The following is a 20,534-nucleotide window of genomic DNA, read 5'->3' as shown; positions in this document are numbered from 1 at the left end:
GTCCAGCTGGTTGTGCCTCAGCCTCCATCCCTGACCCAGAGCCCTGGCCAGTGCTTTGGGGGCTGCAGAGGATGTTCTGGGTACAGAGCATTGCATGCTGGTGAGTGACTGGGCTGCTAACAGGATTACCTCCCATTTTCTTTTTTCCATAAAGCACTTTGCAGGGGATATAGTGTATCTCACTGCTGTGATGCAAATCCCCTTTCTGCTGGGAAAAAAGGCTGTACAAGGGCAGCTTTAAGATCTTTTGTGCAGCTTGACCATAACTGTGTCTGCAGGAACTGCATTCTCCAGAATTGCCCAAGCTCTGTTACATGGTTTATTTTGTCCTGTCAGACAAACAGACCCCAGTGTCCTGCCCAGCAACAGTCCTGGAGCACATCTGTGGCCACTTTCTTTACTTATTTCTTTTTTCCACCTTTTTCCTTCTCTGCTTCTCTCTCTGCTGCCCGTTCCTTCAAAAACTTCTCGAGCTCCTGGTAGCGGCCAAGGAATTTGCGGACCATCGTACCTTTCCACCAGGCCTGCAACTGGAAGTGAGAGAGAGAGAGGCCTGAGGGGAAATCACTTGCTGGGGTACCTGTCACGGCTCAGTGGCTGGAGAGTCTCTCCTGTGCTTCCCAGCCACAGAAGGGAACCCTCAGTCCATGCAGCAGCCTTCAGGCCTGTGCTGGTTGTGCCAAAGGCATCCTCAGTGAGGCTGATGGCACTTGTTGCTGGTGGCAAGGGACGAGCAGGGGCACTGCCCCATGACCCTCCCTGTATCACCTGGGCAGTGATACGTGCAGGAGACTGGCTGCTCCCCTTTCACTCCAATCTCAAACCTGCAGCCAGCTGCTGGCTCTGAGTGTGCCCCAACAAAAGGGACAGGCTTTGTCCTTTGCTTGTGCCACCACACACCAGCCAGCTTTCTTGGGCTGTCTTCTCCCTGGACAAAGCCTTGCACAAATTATTAACTCTCAGCAGCACTGCCTCAGCTTTGCTCCCCTTTACCTTTATTCTGCTCTTATGCTCCAGGGCTTCCTGCTCGATTTGTTTTCTCTTCATCTCCTTTTCTGTCCGGTCAATGATGATGGTTGCCTGGAATGCCAGGCACTGCAAGAAAGCACAGGGGTGGCAAAAGCCAATGACAAACACATCCCCTACACTGCAAGGCCAGCCTTCAAAGCTTGCTGTGCTCAGATGCTTGCCAGGGCAGGGCTCACTTGAACCCTGGTGCAAGGATTCTTCTTCCCTGCTACCTACAGGTCTCATCCTTGCTGCACCAGTTCCCACAGCCCTGCCAGAACTGCTCAGGCTGGTGGGTTGTGGTGTCCCTGTGCACCAGGGAGCTCTGGGGCAGCCCGGGGATAATATGTGAGTGGGGACTTTCCTCTTCCACGTCCATTATTTGATCTTTCCTAAATCCAGATGGCAAATGTTGCTCATTACCACCGTCAGTCCTCAGGCACTTGGAGCTGCTGCTAAAGTGAAACCTCTCACAGCCTGGGTGTAATTAACCCCCTGATCCCATGCTGTAAAATGGCTGGCTGATGGCTTCCTATGCAACAGCTGGTGGTGGAGAGGACACTTGGTCCCCCAGGCTAAGCAGCAGATGATGTATAAACACTCTTGGGACACTGAGATGACAGCGTACAGAGTGAAAAATGAGCCCACAAGCAGGGAAACATCCAATTTGGTGCCATCGTCTCTGACCCACAGATGGTAAGGAATGTTTACAAGTAAATTCTTTCTGCTTTTAAAACATACCTTTTTCTAAACACTTCTTTCTGTTCTGTGTTGCTGCTCCACTGTGATCAGAGCCCAGCAGTTAACCAAGAACCCAGTGGGGCAGGAATGGTTCTACCCAGAATCAGCTCCCTGATAACAGAGCTCTGTGCAGCCGGGAATGTGTGTCTGCAGGAAGGGGTGAGCTGCCTTTTCCAATCTCAGCCTGTCTTACCCTGATCATGCTAGAAGGAGCAGATTTGTTCAGACTAAGGCAGCAAAGTAAGGTGAGGCATCCTGATGGGATGGGCCAGTACCTCTGCCCCTCATAAAGGCTGTCAGTAGCTCTCTCATTACTTTGCTGGTATTTGAAAATAGCTATAGGGGAAACATCATCATCCCTCCTTGATGTCACAGGTGGCAAAGAAAAGATGACATCTCAGCCATTTTCTTCCCAGCACCAGTGCCATAATCACAACCTATGTCTCAAAATTACTGATTTTTTTTCCATGGTCCTGGTTCCTTATCTGAATGAGCATAGGAAAGCCCAATGCAATTTTTTGTGGCTGAACACTCAGATGCTACTGGTGTCTTACCTCTTTGGCATATCTCTGCATTGCTTCCAAGTTTTCTGCCTTTAATAGCTTTAGATCTTCCAGTTCTTGATCTTTTGCCTCAGTGTCTTTTTTATACTTGTCCATCCAGTATTCCAGCTTCTCTTTCACCTTCTGCATGGGGAGAGTGTTGTGCAAAGAGTGCACAGGTGAGAGGTTTGCTGCTATTACATTTGTGTAATACTGTTACTATTGCCTACTATTACTATTGTGGTGAGAGTCCTGTAAACTCTGTGTGGTCAGTGTTTCCTTCTCATCTTGAAAGGATCAAATCCCTAAGACTACTCATTACTGCAGGGCTAGTTTTGTGCAGTCAGTCCTGATGAAGCAAGTCACAGCCAGGAGCCATTCTTTGTGTGTTTTGGGGGTGGGGGTGAGGGGTGGTTAAAAAGCACAATTTGTCAGTGGGAAAGCTTTTATCCTCTCCCTGACTCCCTACCCACTTTCTGGATTAAGCTCAGTGCACCAGGAATAACATCCCAGGGGACAGCACTTCATGCTATTTCAGGTTGTGAACTTGGCTTTGTGTCACTCGTGAATAGGGCAGGTGTTTCTGAAACAGTCACCCAGATGACTTCCTCCTATTCACCAATAACTTCACCATAGCAACCACCGTGATTGCTTCCATGGAAAAATAATCTGAGGAAAAGCATCAATCTCATTATGGCATCACAGCTGGACACACAAGGGAGATGGAGGGCATGGTCATCCTCCTGTCTGCAGGCCCCTGCAAAGCCACCAGCTGCTGTCTGAGCACAGAGGGGCTGGTGCTGGGCTGGCTGCTGGAGGTCAGCCAGGCTCAGCGTGTCCTGGGACAGTCCCCTCACTGGGAGCATTGATCAGGCCAGGGCTCTGGGGTACAGAGTGCACTGTTCAATTGCTCACAAGATACAGCACTGGTTTGCATTCAGATTACACCTATTATCTCCTTATTAAATTTTCTACTGGCAGTGACATCATGTACCCTACAGTAGTCCAGGTTTTCTTCCAGTCATATCATTTATGAGAGGCTTTGCAGCATTATTCCCTGTAAAGTTATTCACTGTTGAGGATAGGAATGCTCTGAACCTCTGAATCAATAATACAAGGACATTCATGCTGCTGGAAATGTGTACAATAGTTGTGGGTTAGCAATGATCCAACCCCAGTTCTTCCAAAAAAAGATAAGGCAAAACTGGGCTAGCAGTTTGTGTCATTCCCTCCTCAGTGTCCCTCCCCTCTGTGCAGCCCTTGGGTCTGTGAAGCTGTTGCCCTCACTTTGGGCTCTTCACTGGGATGCTGGGAGCCCCAGCTACTGCCAAAGAGGGTCTAAATAAAAGTCCAATTTGCCAAATACAACTAACTGAGGGAGGAAAAATCTGTAAGACCTAAATAAACAATGTCATTCATTACATGACCGCCAATTTTAAGGAAATACATCTATATGTAGCAAATCCCAAGTCTGGGAGAGCTGCATTAATTAAGTTTTGAGGATAAGCAATTATTCAAACTGCAGCAAGTCACAAACCTTGTACATTTGATTGAGCAATAACTGTTTTCCTGTAGGTACTAATTGATGATATAGTGTTTATAGGTTGCTATTTTAAGCATTAGCTGACAGTCACACATACCTGATATTGTTGCCTGAGGAATATTTCAGTCTCTTTGTGGATTTGAATCTCGTCATCAATTTTGCTCTTCAAATTCTGTGATCAGAGCAGACAGAACACGTGAGAGAGAATGTTGGTGTGTATATGTGTGCATACACTGCTGCTGAAAGCTGAACACCAGAGCTCTGTGTAGTCCACAGACATTTTTTTCAGTGATAAAATTAACTAAGGCAGTCCTTGCCCCTGGGCCATCCATGATAAAGGGACAATTAGATCAGACCTTGATAAGTCAAAAAGGGATACTGGCAAAACCAGAACAGTTTTCTAGTCCAGTTCACCTTATGGCCACTAAAGCAGCTCTATCTGCATAATCTGCTGGGGCACTGCTGGGAGTTCAGGCTGCCTGCATTGCTAAATACCCTTGCAACCACCCCTTTGGATATACTTGTGGGTCTGGTTTTCTGACAATGGCATTACTTTAAGCATTCCCTGTCTCCTAAAGCCATGCCAACCATGTTGTTGCTGTTTGCAGGATCATACAAAGAAACAATAGAAGAGATAAAAGGTGTCCAGCACTGATGAGTTTCTTGATCCAGTTCAAACAGTTGTGCTGGTGACTATAATGGAGAACAGAAAGGGCTTCTGGGGAGCAAGGGAGGGCTCTTCCCTTACTAGATGCAGATGCCTTCCAGTATGGGCCATGGGGAGGGGCTTACCTGGATTTCCTTCTCCAGGGCTTTCTCTGCATTGCTGCACTTTTTCTGGGTTAGGTGGACCTGGAGGTCTGTGTTTTTCTTCAGGTAGTAACTCTCTGTGTTCAGTTTGGCCGTCTGCTCTAGGAGATTGTCTTTGAGACTATCAATGACCTTATCTCGGTTCTAGTGGAGACAAAAGCAGCACAAAAGCAAGCCTGGAGACTCAGGTCTGCTCACTGTTTCTTAATCCCTCCACTCCCTGATAAGTTCAGAAGAGACAAAGGTATAGGCTTCACACTTTCCCTGAATGTTGCCTCATTTCAAGGAGCATTTCAGAGGTTAGTTTGATCTGTAACCCATACAGATGGCAATAAACCCATCAGCAAGGAGTGATTGGCTCTGGAGAGGATGGAGTGAGGAACAGAGTGGGACAAGAAGGCAGGTCTTCTGCTCTATGGTCCAGAAATTGATTCAGTGATGCTTAGGATAAAAAAGAAAAAAAGCCAAATAATTTTAACCACTTAAAGTTAGGCTTTACTTTTACTAATCCCTTGGATTAGACCGTCTCAGTGAGTGAGCATCTGTAAGAGGAGGATAATGTCTCAGCCCCACAAAAGCCAAAGTTTGTTATCCTAAAGTATATCCAAAAGTTCCTCGGATTCATTTTTTTCTAGTTATGCAGCAACTGTATAAACACAGCCTTAGGAACAGGTGCAAATCTAATCCTGACTTGCTCATATTTTTAAACAGTTCTTTCTTGAAATCTTACCAGGTAGATGGTGCCCACTTCATTATGAAAACATAAACTCAGGGCAAGGAAGCAGTGTCAAGGAAAAGCTGGCTATGAGCTCCAGCCTCTCCCCATGCTTTGCTTTGTGTTGGAGCTGAACTTTCTTGGGGCAGAAAGCTCAGCTTTCTGTTCCCTACAGTTCTCCCATAGGCCAGAATCCTGAGTCGTTTGTCCAGCTTTTGGAGCATGCTCAGGAAGCAAAGTGCTTGACTGGGGATTGCTGTTTTGTTTTCTCCTTTTTAATTAATTTATTTGAATAACAGATAAAGGTTCATTACCCTGGGGCTGGAACTGGGGAGAGCTGCCTGTAAAATGAAGGCTTTTGTATGAAGAGTTAAAAAGGTCATCAAAGCTTCCTGTGTAATTATGCAAGATCAATGTGAACGTGCCCAACTACTCTCTCTTTGCTTTCCTGCCATGCTGTGATGGGTTTGATATTCATCAGCCAAACCTCACAGCTGAGGATGAGGATGAAATACCAAATTGCTGGGATTTAAGTGTTTTCAAGCCCACATATCTTGTCTCTGAAGCACCTCACATTCCTTAGCTGTGTAAACATGAGAAAATGCCACAGGAAGAAGCCAGCTCAATAGTGCTGTGTTTGAAAGCCCCTGCAGCATGACTCATTTGGAAAAGGTTTCCTTATAAGAAGAGTTTGGAACAGTTAAAAGAAAAGTCCTTCCTTCTGCACCCCTTGTCAGACATAGAAAGAGTAGAGTACATTTATAAGGCTCAGGACAACTGGGGGCCTTGGCTGACACTGTTTTGTGGGTTCAAAGATGTTCCCATGGTTTTGAAGGTTTCAAACACTAGATACTATTTTTATGGCCATATCATCATATGACTGCAGACAGCTACAGACATGAGCTGTTTGTGCCCTATTAAGGTTTCTGATAATTGCCTTTATTTTCCCTGGCTTGGAATTCTGGTGGCCATTGGGAGAGGTTGTATTCCTGGTCAGTTGACATGGGATGTAAGTGTGTCATTCTATTTTGAGATTATCTTCCTGGATCATAGTGGAATTGTGTCTAAATGGAGGAACCAGTAGAGAGACTGAGGAGATGCTAATAAAAAAATTTAAAAACACACAATTTTTTGTGACGAGGCTCAGAAAAGACAAGCACTGCTGTTGTCAGTGTGTTACTGCTACCTGCTAAAGAACTGCAAACTGGCCAGAAAAGAAGGGTTCAGCCTAGGTTACAAAGTACTCAGAAAGCTGGGGCAGAGCGTGAACTTCTCATCAGGTGATTTGCTTTTTCATTTCACATTTTTGTAAAGAAAAGTGCTTTTGATTCCAGTGCCCCAAGCCTGAGCTGGGATGGGGACCCATCTGCTCTGTTGTTTTCTCTGTTCTATGGCATGTCTGTGGTTTGGATTTGGTCTGCGGTGTTGTAAAACATCCTTGCTGGAGGTGGGGAATCTGGGGGTTCGTTACACAATCCAAAGCAGACGGGAAGTGAAATGTAAACCCCACTGGTGGTTTAGAGCAGCGCCTGCCTGGCCGGGGAAAGCTGACTGCAGGCATGAGGGCAACTCCTGCTGCTGGACCTGGTGCTGCAGAGCTGGGGCACGTTTGGGATTTAGCTGCAGGTAGTAAATGCAGCAGTAAATGCCCACTAGCTGTGGGCACCGTCTGCAGAATGTGCTGGTCCCTGAACTTCAGGGACAGGCACTGGGAAAATGAGTTAATGTTTATTCATTCTGGTTTATCATAGCAAAGGTCCACGCCAGGACACGGAATGCTTTCATAGCTGATGCAGTAAATCTCTGGGCTGCTTATTTGGGATGACTTCAGAGTTGAATCTGCCAAACCAAATCATCCTTCATGTCCAAAACTATCAGAAAACTGGCAGAGACCAAGATCAAAACCCAGGAAATAGTTGTCAGGAGCCAGTCTGCTTTACAAGCAGGTAAACAAGCTGATTTTCTCTGATCTCTCAGCTCGCAGACATCAGCTCAGGGGCCTGTCTGCTGTCACTTGGTGCCACAGGAGTCTGCCCCACTGATGCTGTTTGGCTGCAGAAGCAACTGCACTTAGCTGGAGACCTTATCCACACTCCTGTGTTTTCATTTACTTTGATTTATCTCTCTTCTAAGTGCCACCAAGATCTCCCAGCTCTTCCACAGCAATTAGTGTTTACAGTCATAAAATACAGCTGGTTACAAAAATAGCCCAGAGGAATAAACAGTCTGAAGAGTTCTCCAGCAGTCAGATGCTGTCATTTGGCAGGGGCAGGAGTGCTGTGCTCTGTGCTGACGGAGGGCCCTGCTCTGCCTTGTTCCCACACCAAGTGCTCGGGGCTCAAGGCTCTCCCTGGCAGCTGCAGCATCTCAGCTTGCAGGGCCTGGAGATGTGCTTGGATCCACACACCTGCTGCAGCCTGGGCTTGCTCCCCTGAAACCACAACAGGCAGCCCTGCAGGCACTGCTTTGCCTGCATCACTGTCCCAGCTCCAGAACACCCCCAAGGAATGTCTGGGCCCAAGGGACAGCAGGGCTGGCTGTCACCCAGCTTCGATGGAACTGCTCCTGCAGCCCTCGGCCAGCCCAGCGCCGATCCCAGCAGCTGCGGGAGAGCCCGGGAGAGGCAGTTTGCTGGCACAGGGAGCAAACCTGTTGGCAGCAGCACTGCTGTGGAAAATCCTGCCCCTCTGGAGCCAGGTTTGGATCTAGTGCACCAGCTCCAGGTCCTGCAGTGCTCCTTGGGGCTCTGACAGCAGTGGAGCTCAGGAACATCACAACCCTTGTGCATTCTACTGTAATCATCTAGTCCTTATTTCCAGTAGAAACACGCACCAGTGGGTGTGTATATGTGTTTTAAAACATTGCACAGAACACTCCATTGATGCATTTGTCCTCCTGGGAGAGGAAAAGGGAAGAAACATGATGGGTTTTAATCTTACTACTAAAAGCACAACTGAGTGGTGCACTGATGCAGTGGATCTGGGTATATTATGACAACTGACAAAAGATTTAAAGTTACACTGTTTTCACTGATACTGTGGTGCAAAGCCTCAGATATCTGTCTGTTTGGTAGCTGTAATATTACTGCTTGTTATAAAATGACATCACTACTTGCACACATGCATTACATGAGTACACCACAAAACCTACAGGACATAAAAAGTCTTTGGGTGAAGAGCAATGCAGGAATGCTTAAGTTTACTTTCCTAAATTTTTATGTTAAGCTGTATAATCCTATATGATACTAATCTTTTTCAAAACCTGCACAGACTGCCATTACTTGTCCAGGAAACCAGAGAAAGTGAGTATTTTCATAGAAACTAGAAAATGAACACTGCAGCAGCAAACAGACCCCCTGCAGCCAAACCTGAGCCACCAGTGCTCCTTCTGGACAAAGAGGTAAGAGCAAAACCAGATAGATCATTTCAGCTCCTTTAGAGACACTAATGCTTTCCAAGAGAAAAGAAAACAAAACAAAGAGGAACATTTAGCATTTGATTTGTGTTCCATTAGAAAGAAAAAGAGCTGAGCAGGTTAATACACTATTAATTTGCATCTTATTAGGAGGTAGAAAGGCTGAAAAGACAAATACACAACAACATGAGTGAGACAAAGGCCGTGTTTTTCTGGTTCCAGGATTAGATTTGCTCCCTTTTGTTTTCTCAGCCATGCAGGTTTTGTTTACAGGTCTGTGCATTATTATTGTTGTTCAAAGTACTCCAAAGTCAGCGAAGCTGTATTTTTATTTTTAATTAGTTGGCAAGGTGACAAATCATGCAAGTGTCTGTAAAACTGCCTATGGGAAAATCCCATATGAAGCAAATAGAAATTATTCTCCCTTGGGAGACACAGTGAGACACCATTATTTTTGGCACAGGAGGAAAGCAGTACTTTAAAGTAGTCTTGTCTTTGATTTGTTATCAAAGCTGAAATATAAGGAAGCCCAGGAATGGACTTTTAAGCTGGAAATATAAAAAAAAAATTCAGATGAGTGCAGATCCCACTTGATGAGGCAAAATTCATGAACTGAAGTAGCACTGAAAAGACAAGAAGACTACTCTCTGTAGTCAATTATCCTGGCTTGTTTACTGTCCACATTTTTGTCCAAAGACAAAATTCGGTCATACCAATCCTTTCCTCAGATGCCCTTGCTGTGCTCTTGCTGACTACTAAACCAAGTGTCAGATTCTTGTTCCTTCCCCCAGCCCCTGAACAGCTCTGACCCAGCTTGTTGTTTGCTATCACATATCTCCTGCCTCAGCAGGGCCAGGCTACATTTCTGTGTTGAATGAGCATCAAGTCTGAGCTGTCTGGTGAGCATCAAAGTGACCAGTGATAAGCTATTCAATTGATCTGCACCGTGTAGCAAATCTGACATTTCCAGAATGCCCCATATTTACTGTGCACACACACACCATTTGCATGATGCAGACAGAAGGGCTGAAGCTTCTCAGAAAGATTAAGTTGACAGCATATGTGCAATAACATTGACCTGCCCTTGTGTAGGCATGTTTGGGATTTTCTGATGTCTGGAAGCCTAAAAAAATAGATGAATAGGATGACACTTTCCCCAGGTGAAAATGTAGGTAGAAAAATGGCCTGTCCCATGGCTAGGTGTCTCTCTTTCTCACTCTCTTTTGCCAGACTTCCTTCTGTGCCAGATGATCTGCCATGACTAAGCATGACAGAACCTTAGATACTGTTATCTGCAGATAACCCTTTTCTTACTGATTGCAGATATCTGTGCTTTGTCACTCCCAGCAGTGTTTTTGGGATATTCTAATTTGACCATGGTGTCTCATGATATGAGCATTTTGAACTCCCATTTGAAAACCATTGGACACTGCTCTTAAAGTCATTAGTGGGCTTATTCCAAATACAAATCTCTACTGTAATTATTCTGTTTCTATACTCCTAAGTGATGGCTCATTATGTATGGACATGTCCTCTCTGAGTGCTAATTCCTGGGCAGCAGAGGCCAGCTTTCTAACAGACTTCCCCATGGCAAGATGCCCAGTGCTAAGAGCTCTCACCTGAAGATCTTCTTCAGTTTCTTTCTTGACATCTTGCAGCTGTTTCTGGAGTGACTTTATCTCCTTCTTTGCTTTTTCCTCCCTGAAGTGGGAAAATACAATCACTTTATATATCAAAAAAGACAAGAGCTCTTTACCTAGAAGAGGAACTTCCTGTCTCCTGATCCATTGTGGTAAGATAAACAGAGACTTCTCACCAAAACGACTGACTTGGTCAGTAAATCCTGAAAGAAGAGGTGTACAGACTGAGCAAGGCAGATGGGAAAAAAAGGGAGAATGAGCCAAAAAAACAGGGGATGCTGTTGTTGAAAGCCTGGAACGGATTTGAGGATGATGCAATTCCTACAGCAGAGAGGGAAGATACCTGTCATACCTGTCATTGAGTCATAGTTTCTACATTCAGGCAAAAATGCCCCTGATTCTGTGCAGAAGCAAGTCTGAGCAGCAGGGAGTGCCAAACTGTGTGTCATTATCTATATGGAGAATATTTCTTTCATATCAGACTTAAAATCTTCCCAAAAAACACTGCCCCATGTTCTGAGATCCATGAAGGGATCTGAGTGAAGCCCAAAAGCTAGAGAGGTGTTCATCTCTATAAAACAAAACAGATGCAGTAAATGTTCTAGGTATTATTATTATCCTATTTCACTTGGAGTGCTTCTCTAAGCTTTTATGCTTATGATTAGTTTTAAAACCAGTAAATACTACAGTTGGCCCCTGAAACTTTATATCCAATCCCAACATTACAATCACACATGCATTTCATTTTCAGACTCTTTAGCTGGGTGACTGATGAACAAAAGCTGCTGATAAGGAGTCCCCATCATCTCACTGCAGATGGCTTTCAGAACAGTGTATTTACACAAAACCAGACAAGTATTTATTATCTTGAAAGACAGATCAAGTTCATTCCTTGAAAAGAATGTATAATACAGCAGAATGGCTAGATATGATTGACAGAAGGGAAGAAAAAGGATTATGTCCTTTCTGATTATAATTTTTTGCTCTTTTCTACCTTTCAGTATTGCATAGTTACTCCACAACCAATTGCTACTCTCATTCTTGCTTTCTGTACCTTCCATGGATAAACAATAAATCCCTTGGTTTTAGGCAGTGGAAGAGTTAGGTTTCATGCTTGAAGTCACACATTCCACTGGAAACTGGGGATTTGCCCTGGAGGCAAATCCCTAAGCCACCACAGGAGCTGTTCCAGTAGGTTGGACTCCTGACAAATCATGACTTAGAGCAGCTTTGCTTTTTACAGCAGCTCTAAGTGCACCCTCAATGATGGGCCTGAGCTGCTACACTGAGGTAGCTTTAAAGTGGTCAAATACTTGTCTGATGACTATGATTCTCTCTGACAGTCTTGGGATTGAACCAGAGCTTTGTATGCTAAAAAAACCATCCAAACCTCTAGAGCTCAGAAGTTTGAGCTCAGAAATTACCAATTTGAGCTGAGATGATAACAAATCTGTACCCTGAAAGATTTGGGACAGAAGAGGATCTACAGTGCAGTGCTGGTGGATTAGCCTTATTTAAGACAACTCCTCTGTCACCATCTGTGCTAACCCCTCACTGCTGCTGGGAAAAGGGAGCCTATTAGCATATAGGTCAGAGCAGATTCTCCTGGGCGTTGGGCAACCTAAAGGCCATATGTTGCTGGCCCTGATTTGAACAGATTCTCTGCTGCTCTGGCTTTCACTGTGGACAGGAGTTAAAGATCAAGGAACTCCTACATCACATTATGTTTTAATTGAAATTTGCGCTAAAGCAGCCACTGTCATCAAAGCTCAGACAAATCCTAGCTCAGATCAGTATCAGAACCATCCACTTATTTCTTTCTGAAGGGGAAAAATTGCAGTTTGTGAAGCAAACAGAATAATTCAAGTCGAAAAAAGTAGAATCCCTTCTGTATTTTGATTTTGTTGGTTTTATTTTCCTTTACAGCATGTACTGAGTGGGAATGGGTTTGGCTTTCAACACTTAAACAGGGAAGAACTGAACACAACACTGACCTGCTAAGGATGTCAAAAAACTTGCTTCTTCTTGCCTTCTCTCTCTCATTAGCATCTTTTAGGCTATTAAATGTTCCAAATTTCTCCATCCTTTTGATAGTGAGTGTAATTACATCACTTGCATACTGCCTGCCAGGAAGAAAAGGAACACAACAATACTTTACAGGTTCAGGTAGTACAGTGTCTGGCACCTTTAGCTATTACTGTTTACAGTAAAAGGTAAGGAAATAAAAGGTCCCTTTTCTGGTCTCATGTTCTATCAAACCCAGGAGTGCTTCTCCCATGGTATCTGCTTATTTTATGTCTGGAGAACTCTGTATTAGGAGTTGGTTCAAGGTACTCCGACAGTGGGAGTAGACAATTTGTATTTTTGCTTTCAAGAGATAGACTGAGAACTTTACAGCTCTGAGCATCCCCTACAGGCTCTTCACTTACCTGTCAGCCTGAATTTTTCTGAGCTTCTCTGCAGCCCGAGTGGTGCGTTTCTTTGAGCTTTTTTCATCTTCAGTTTTCCCCTGCTGCTCCTTGTGTTCAGTGTCTTTCAGGGCTGTGGAGGTAACAGTTTCCCCACTCTCTTGCTTTGCTGATGCAAGCTCTGGGTTGTTAATATCCAGCTCCTCTTGGATCATTTCTTCAATTTCCTGGATGGGAATGAAAGGGGATAAGGGAAGTAAGAGAATAAGAGAAGAAGGAAAAGGGAATATGAGAGACCTGCTTGCACATTGCTCAGTGGAAATAAACTCGCTGTAGCATTATGTAAGAGGAAGGAAAATGAGTAATAAACTAGAATGAAGCTATACTGAGAGTAGCTGATAGTGCATGTTACATTCTGCAAAGAGTGGAAGATCAGAAACATTTATGTTGGTTAGTTTTGAGCACACAGTGTAGCTCATTGAAGTTTATGGGCTCAAAACTCCTAAAGTGGCAGGACTAGAAATGGCCTAAAAAGGTGAATTCATGCACTCCAAGAGATCATGGCTCAGACTGTTCTTAATCTGATATCTTCTTAGTGACCTTCAGCAATGGAGACTACACACCTTCCTGTCAGTGCCAGCACCTCACAACTTTCCTTACCATAAGAAAGTTCTTTCTCCTGAAGAGCATTTGAACCCCTGGCTTGTTGTCCTGGTCTCTGTAAGCACAGAGAATAAGTCATTCTCTCCTGTTTTGCAGCAGTTTTTTTGTACTGGAAGACTGTTAGCCTGTTTCTCCTCCACCGTCTCTCCACCTTAGACATTTCCCACTGCCTGTCACCACAACCTTTCCCTACAATATTATTGTTATAACGAGAGCTGTGTGGAAATAAAGGTGATAGACTTTCTATCTGCTATCTGCTTAGCAGGTTTTTTGAGAGTGACAGCAGAGGAAATATAACATGAACTCAAAGGAGAAATTCAAAATATTGGCAGCCCTCTTCTTCATGGAAAGGTATATTGTGATTGAGTACAATTTCATTACAAAAGAGAAAGGCCCCCAAAAATGCCAAACACACTATAAAATCAGCTAAGCTCTTGCTTCTAAGAATTTCTCTATGTGTTATGGGTAAAATGCAGGTGTATATACTGGGACATTAAAAAAAGAACATTTTCTTGCCTCCCTACCAGCATTTCTGTGGCTGAACACTTCATAACAGCACTGCTGACTCCAGCTAACACAGTCTGCCAGCCCCATCCCAGTCTGCAGCTGCCTGCTCCCCACCCTGGCTGCTGGGGGAAGTGGACAGAGAACTCACTGTGATGAAACATTTTCCAGCAAAAAGGAAAAAAAAAAAGTTATTTTTAGCAGCATCAGTTCTCAGTCCAGATCTTTCCACAACCACAAATACATTTGTGCCAGCAGAGCAGAGAGGGCAGAATAAAAACAAGTGGTCAGGGCAGCAGCTGTGGATGCCAGGAGTACTTCCAAAAAGTTACTTGTCAAGCCAGTCAAGCAAAGCTCTGTCAGTGGTCTGAGGTGCTGCTGCAGTCTGGGAGGGCACTGCAAGGGGCTGCTTCATTCTGACTGTCTTGGGCAACTCTGGATTGGGATGGATTAGCCTCTGGCAGTGCCTGACTCATCACTGACTAGAGAAGGAGGGTTAGTGACTACGTGCTTAGTTTTTGGACAGTTCAATTGACATTAAATGAATCACACACAAAGTATACACAGATCAATGAAAATTGCATCGTAATTAGTAAAAAAAGGCTTAAATAACTGGCTGGTGATGGCTGTACTTCAGAAAGAACCAATTTTGGCAAACAAACTGATTTAATATCACGTAGATTTTATGAATGTTCTGATAGATTTTTTTAATGTCTGGGAAAGTTCAAGACACTCATTAACTGGGTTGTCTGTAAACAGCAGGGACTTACACACTCATAATCATCAAATAAACAAGAAGTTTGTAAACTGCATGTGTTAATATCTGTGTAGTCTCCAAGATGCTTGTCTGTTGCCCAAAGTGGAGCAAATAGAAAGGCTGCCTCAGTCTGGGGCATACACTGTGTGAAGCAATGTGCAAGAGTACCCAGTCTGGAAAATCAGTGAAGTGCTGGCCAACACTGTGATTAATCCTCTCAAAAATGTCATCAATTGAAATTTAGATGTCAGTCTTTGAAGATGCTGTTCGTTTGTCTGACTGACAGAGTTCCAGGGTGCTTTGCAAATACAGATCTTCTGCAAATACAATGAAAAAAGCCAAATGTAAACTGAGAAATGGGGAGGAGTAGCAAATTACAAGGCACTAAAGTTAGCAGGAAGCTTCCCTAAGCCATTTTGTTTCTAAATTGTTTCCTTCTTGATTTGTTTTTACATCTTTAAGAACACAAGTAGAGTTTATACTGTGAGAAAGTTGTGTTCTAAGAAGTGACTTGATGAAAATCAACATCTGTGATTGAAGAGAAAAGTGAAGGTGTTTTCTCTATAATTTAAGTGTACCTTCAGTAGGTCTATCAGCCTGAGTCTGTGTGTCTGAAGAGGACAACTACGGTGCCAGAGATATGCTCTTTTTCTGTGTTTTGCTGCTGGCTCATAGGAGAGGGAGAAGCCAGCTCCCAGGAGTCTTTCAGGGGAGCAGTGCCCTCTATGGCACAGTCTCAGCATCGTTACCGCCCTGAAATTTACTGTAACTCCAGCTGCTGCTGCTGCTGCTTTGCCATGAGTTTTTTGAAAAAGTAATATGGAAAGGAAACACATGGAAAACATGTTGGTTTACCTTCTTCAGGCATTCCAAGTGGTACATTAGACAGAGTGAACGCCATTAGATGTCAAAACTCGCATCCCAGTTTTTATTTCCATCCTGGTTGCATACTTTTTTCTTGAGTTCATCTTAAAAAAGTTTCAAACCTGCTAAAACTGGAAAGAGCTGCTGTGTCACTTACAGACCATAGTACTTAAAGCCATTTACCCCTCAGGATGGTCCCATCCTGTTTCCTACATCTAACATGTCACAACACCTTCCTCCATAGCAACAAACCTCTGCCTGAGCATTAGAATTCTTCTCTGTTCTTTGTATCTCTGCCCAACCGTCTTAATTATGATGCCTATTAGAAATCAATTAATACTTAATGATCACTGAAAAAGGGTAGTTACTAATATATTTTGAAGTGCATCTTTCTTAATACATAGTGGGAACAAAAGGAGCTTTGTCATGGACTTAGGAACAGAATTACCTTGGTTTTGAGTACTTTGAAATAACCTATACATTTTTACTTTTAAAATAGCTGTGTATCTACATAACCTACATATGTTTGGCTTCCTTTTCCCCAATTATTTGCTTGTTGTCTAAGCACTGAGATTTTCAAATTGCAGTCTCAGGAACCTCATCCTGGTTCAGTAGTGCCCTTTGCACAAAGTTTTGACCCAGGCTTCTCAGTGATGCTGCAGTATAAATATTAAAATTAGGTCACTTTTATTGTGTTTCTTTACCCAAGAGTCATGGAGCACTTACAGAAAAAATATTTGAGCTGATTTTCAAAAAGTGCTGGTAAAAGGCATAAAACTAAGACAAAAAACTCCATATTTCTTAAGTAGTGGGGATACAGGTACATACATCGGTGAGCTCTGTCTTGCCCTCGTATGAAACTGGTATGATATATCCAATAATTGCAAGTTGATCAACACAGCTCTCCAGCACAGCACTAAACAACAGAGCTTCCAGATGAGTGACTTCTTCCATTTGTTTAGTCTCTGTGTTCTTGCTAGGAGGAACAAAGATAAAAGATACTAATCAGAAAAATGCTGTGGTATTATTAATGTCAGTAACAGTATTTTAAGCTAAAGGTAGACCCGAAATAGCCTTATTTGCAGCCTTACATATACTTCCCTGGCTTTGTTTATAACCTTCCATATACTGTTTATAAGAGGAGCTGTGCTCTGCTAATGGCTGCATTCAGGGACAGTGGGAATGTTTAGTTTTCACAGAACAAAGAGGTCCTGGTCCCTCCTACAGCAGATCTGGGTAGACAGAGAAGGGAATGGGTATGGAGGGCACAAATGGGGTGAGGTGCTTCATTAGTCAGTTCAGGGGGGAGCAGTGGTTCATAGTGGACTTTGTCTTTGGGAAGCAACAGAACAAAGGTGTCTTTTTAAAAGAAAAAAATAAATCCACATCTTATAAAGTCTCAGATGGTGAACCTTCATGCACTAATCGTTATTCTGTATTACTGTGTAGCCTCCACACTTTTATGATCCCAGTCCCCTCTCAGCAGGAACTGTTACCACCTTACGATGCTGAAAGTTAAACAAGAACCAATACCTGGACTAAGTAAATTATCTTTAATTTTTTGTATTATTCTACTTTAGCTTGCATTTCAAACGTGAAACTGCTCTGAAATACACTTTACCACCCTTTTGCTTTGCTTAAAGTTGGAATATTGTGAAAGCATATATAAGGAAAGGTGGTAATTCACTGTTAATCTAAAAATACCTAAGAAAACACCTGCACAACAGTGGGAATTTCTCTGAAAATTTTAGTGTTTTGGTAAGTCATTGAACAATCTCTGCAAATCCTGTACATACAAACCAGGTATTTCTAGTACAACACGTGGCACAGCTGCAGTCTGAGATGGCTGAAATCCTGAGTGTCATTGCAATTGAAGTATCAACAGCCACTAACAAAATCTTAATTTGGCTGCTCTACCTACAACTGGATTTGTGCCATCTGTAAAACCCTTGCATAAACATATCCTAAGCCTGCAAAATATTACAGTCCAGCTTGTAAGCATGCCAAGGAAATACATCAGACAGTCCCTACTAGCATAAGACATGGACATTTTCTATGAAAATTAAAGCAGTTTGGATGCAGCTGTGCTGTGGTTCACTGGAAATCAGTGATATTTTATAAGCAAGTGTTAAAAAAAATGCATACTTGCTATAACCTCTCTGAAGCTGTTATGATTTGTCCTTCTCCTTTTTTGCTGTTTTTTGTTGAAAAAATATGTAATTTACAGTTGGACCATGAAGTTAATTTCACTTGGCAGAGGAGGAGGGCCAGTTTTCAGTGCAGGTTTATTTGATGTCTGTTAGTACAGAATAGGTAAAACAAATTTAACTCAGGTTTCACACGTTTATTTCCTGGTGTCCCTGTCTGTTGCAGGAAGTTGTTTAATGCAACACGTGTTGAAATGTGCTGTAACAAGACACTCCTCTCCTTGGGGATAAGATTAGAAAGTGTGCAAGGGGCACTGGCTGGGATTGCTCTCAGTGAATCTATAGGAGGAGCAGATACTAGGGAGAGACAGAAATATTTAAGTTAAAGGATAATACTGCTCTGGGTCAAAGGAGTGTAATTTTCCCTAAGCCAGGCAATTATGATAAGGTTTCTGACTCCTGAATGGACGAAAATATGGAACAGCCTTTCAGACAAGGTAATGGTAGATACACCCTGATTTATTTCAAGAGGCTGTTTAAATCATAGCAGGAAAAGATAACAGCAAAATAGTGATTCTGAACATTATCAATGTGTTCACTTGTACTATTTGTACCCACTGACCTAATTAATTTCTCTGTGCAGGGCTTTTGATGGTCACCTGTGATGAAGAAGGAACTTATTTCATCCCTTTACTTCTGAGATTTTTTTTCTCTCCCTTACCTTAATTATAAAAAAAAAGTAACAATTTGAGATAGGAATCTTATAATAGCATTAACAAAAAAAAGCAAATAATCTGTATCATAAACTAAACCCATCACTTTTCTTTTCAACCTTGGAATCAATAATGGAAGTGGAGATGCAGTATTTTTACATCAAATGCCTGTCTCCAGTCAACAGGCATTAATAAAGAAATTTTCAATGTTTTACTCCTTCTTATCTTTTTCAGAAATCCACAACCCATATTTTGAGTCTAAACAACCTAAGAATAATCTATTACATGTGGAGTCCTAATGCTAAAAATATGGTGAAAAAAGATGTGTTGGGAGATAGCTGTGACAGATGATTACAGCAGCATTTTTGGAAGAAGAAATAACACATGGAGCTCTCATAGGAAAAAGAGACTTATTTGGAAACAAAGGAGGATGCAACAGCTTTTCCTCTTTCCCCTCAGCAGCTTCTGACCAGGAGAGAATTAACTCAGGATATTAATATGTTTTAAGAAAGCTGGCAGATGGAATGTTTCTCTAAATCTCCTTTGCTGCTTTGCTCCTCATGTATATCTCCTCTTATATCCATATCCTTGCTCAGCAGATCCATGTGCCAAGCCAGTAGGCTCTGGGCTTATGTTGACTTGGAACTGAAAAGAAAACCACTGTCTGGGGCATTAGAAAACACTACAAATATGAGCTGCTTGCTCTGAATTTTAGTGTCAACACAAGTGCCCTCAGACCATCCACTAGCATCATCCTTCGCTGCTGTGTTTGCTGAACTCCCTCATTTAAAAAAAAAAAAAAACAAAAAGAGAGGTATGTGAAGGATTCAGCTTTCCCCATGAGTTTTGGGTGACATTCTTTCCCTGAGGATCTAAAGGGAAAGAAAAACATAGCAAGTAATAATTTTTAAAACAACTGTGTAAAAGGTCTGGCCTCCTGTTCTTTTGGGGATTGCAACTCCCTCTGGTGTGTGAGAGTCCTGGATGTACATTTCTCCCACCCTGCTGCCTGATAAAGGAAAATGGATTCAAGAGCAGCATTTTGTGCAGCATTCCTTGTAGCCAAATGAAGAGATTTGGGTGAATTCCAGTGTAATATGTGTAGCTGAAAATGTCACATCTCCTTTAGTTCTGTTCGGCAAATGATTGGCAAAGAGAGACTCTGAATATCTATAGGAGCAGAGGTTGGGCCAGAAATCACAAGTAACTTCATCTTTACCAAAGAAAGGTCTCTTGGAAAGCAGAATAGGTGTGACCTTACACAGCTCTGCCTCCTGCTAGAAATGTTAGAACAGCAAGGTGCTCATCTGGAAAAAAAAAAAAAAAGGGTCAAGTGCAAGGAAAGGGGAGGAAAGGAGAGAGGAAGGGGAAGGGAAAGGAAAGAATGGGAAGAGAAGGGAAGGGAAAAGGAAAAGGAACATCAAGGTTCCTCAAGGTTTCCCTTCCCCTCACTTTCCTCCCTCTAAATCACTTCAAGTGCTCTGAAAATGCACCTGAATTTCTGGCAATGTGAGGGAGGTGACAGGAACCGACAGTGAATAATCTTGAAATAGGGAAATGGGTAAGTACAAGCTTCCAGTTGTTCTTATTTATGAAAACACAGGAACGTGAGACTTGGTTGCAAAGATTTCAGCGTCGCAATATGTTTTTTGCCTCCAAGGCGATATCGGGAGTAGAATGAATGTCGAGATTAGTGAATCCACTAATTCAGGGTGAGAACAGAAGAGGACGGGCAGCACCTGGAGCCCACCCCGAGCACCAAGGGCTGCTCTTTCCCTCCGCGCCGCCTCTCTTTGGGCTCCTCGGCTTGTTTCACCGCCGCGACCTGTTTTCATTCGCCCTGTGCAGCCCGGCCCGGGCTCCCCGCAGCCTCCCGCCGGGATTTGCCCCATTTTCCCGCTCCCGATCCCGATCCCGGTCCCCTCCCGCCCTCACCGGGATGCGTCGCTCGTCTCCAGGGCAACCACCACGCTCGGGGGCCTCGCGGGGCTGCCCGGAGGGTGCCTGTGCGGCGGGGCTGGGGCCACCCCTCCCGGGATCGGCCCCGGTAACGCGGGAACGGGAC

General features: G+C 43.5%; 1 protein-coding gene across 10 annotated transcripts; it reads right to left on the bottom strand.

Moving 5' to 3' along the window:
• Window positions 1-306: 306 nt before the first annotated feature.
• DRC9 (dynein regulatory complex subunit 9) lies at window positions 307-20,511 on the bottom strand. Of its 10 annotated transcripts, XM_085069293.1 has the most exons (13): window positions 20,405-20,492; window positions 19,689-19,776; window positions 18,379-18,477; window positions 16,707-16,841; window positions 16,438-16,581; window positions 12,843-13,048; window positions 12,408-12,536; window positions 10,393-10,474; window positions 4,627-4,788; window positions 3,932-4,006; window positions 2,304-2,435; window positions 994-1,095; window positions 307-530 (listed from the first exon to the last, which is right to left on the bottom strand). In XM_085069293.1, exons 5-13 carry the CDS (start codon window positions 16,561-16,563, stop codon window positions 402-404), a joined length of 1,143 nt encoding a protein of 380 aa, XP_084925419.1. In that variant the 5' UTR covers window positions 16,564-16,581; window positions 16,707-16,841; window positions 18,379-18,477; window positions 19,689-19,776; window positions 20,405-20,492; the 3' UTR covers window positions 307-401. The 10 variants fall into 10 exon arrangements, with proteins under 10 accessions (XP_084925419.1, XP_084925417.1, XP_084925422.1 ...); XM_085069291.1 differs by lacking the exon at window positions 16,707-16,841 and having other exon boundaries at window positions 16,438-16,585; XM_085069296.1 differs by lacking the exon at window positions 18,379-18,477.
• Between the last annotated feature and the right edge of the window lie 23 nt (window positions 20,512-20,534).

The sequence above is a fragment of the Lichenostomus cassidix genome, chromosome 9 (assembly GCF_008360975.1).
Source record: "Lichenostomus cassidix isolate B80296 chromosome 9, HeHo_3.0, whole genome shotgun sequence".
NCBI classification, from domain to species: domain Eukaryota; kingdom Metazoa; phylum Chordata; class Aves; order Passeriformes; family Meliphagidae; genus Lichenostomus; species Lichenostomus cassidix.
This window is presented reverse-complemented; position numbering and strand designations above follow the sequence as displayed.

What these genes read in the sequence shown, in the direction of transcription:
- DRC9 (XM_085069295.1), bottom strand. Translation starts at nt 16,563, where the DNA reads ATGGAAGAAGTCACTCATCTGGAAGCTCTGTTGTTTAGTGCTGTGCTG. An exon ending in GCAAGACAGAGCTCACCGAT is followed by an intron (nt 13,049 to 16,437) that starts GTATGTACCTGT and finishes ATTCCCATCCAG; the next exon opens with GAAATTGAAGAAATGATCCA. An exon ending in CCCTGGAGAAGGAAATCCAG is followed by an intron (nt 4,007 to 4,626) that starts GTAAGCCCCTCC and finishes CTCTGATCACAG; the next exon opens with AATTTGAAGAGCAAAATTGA.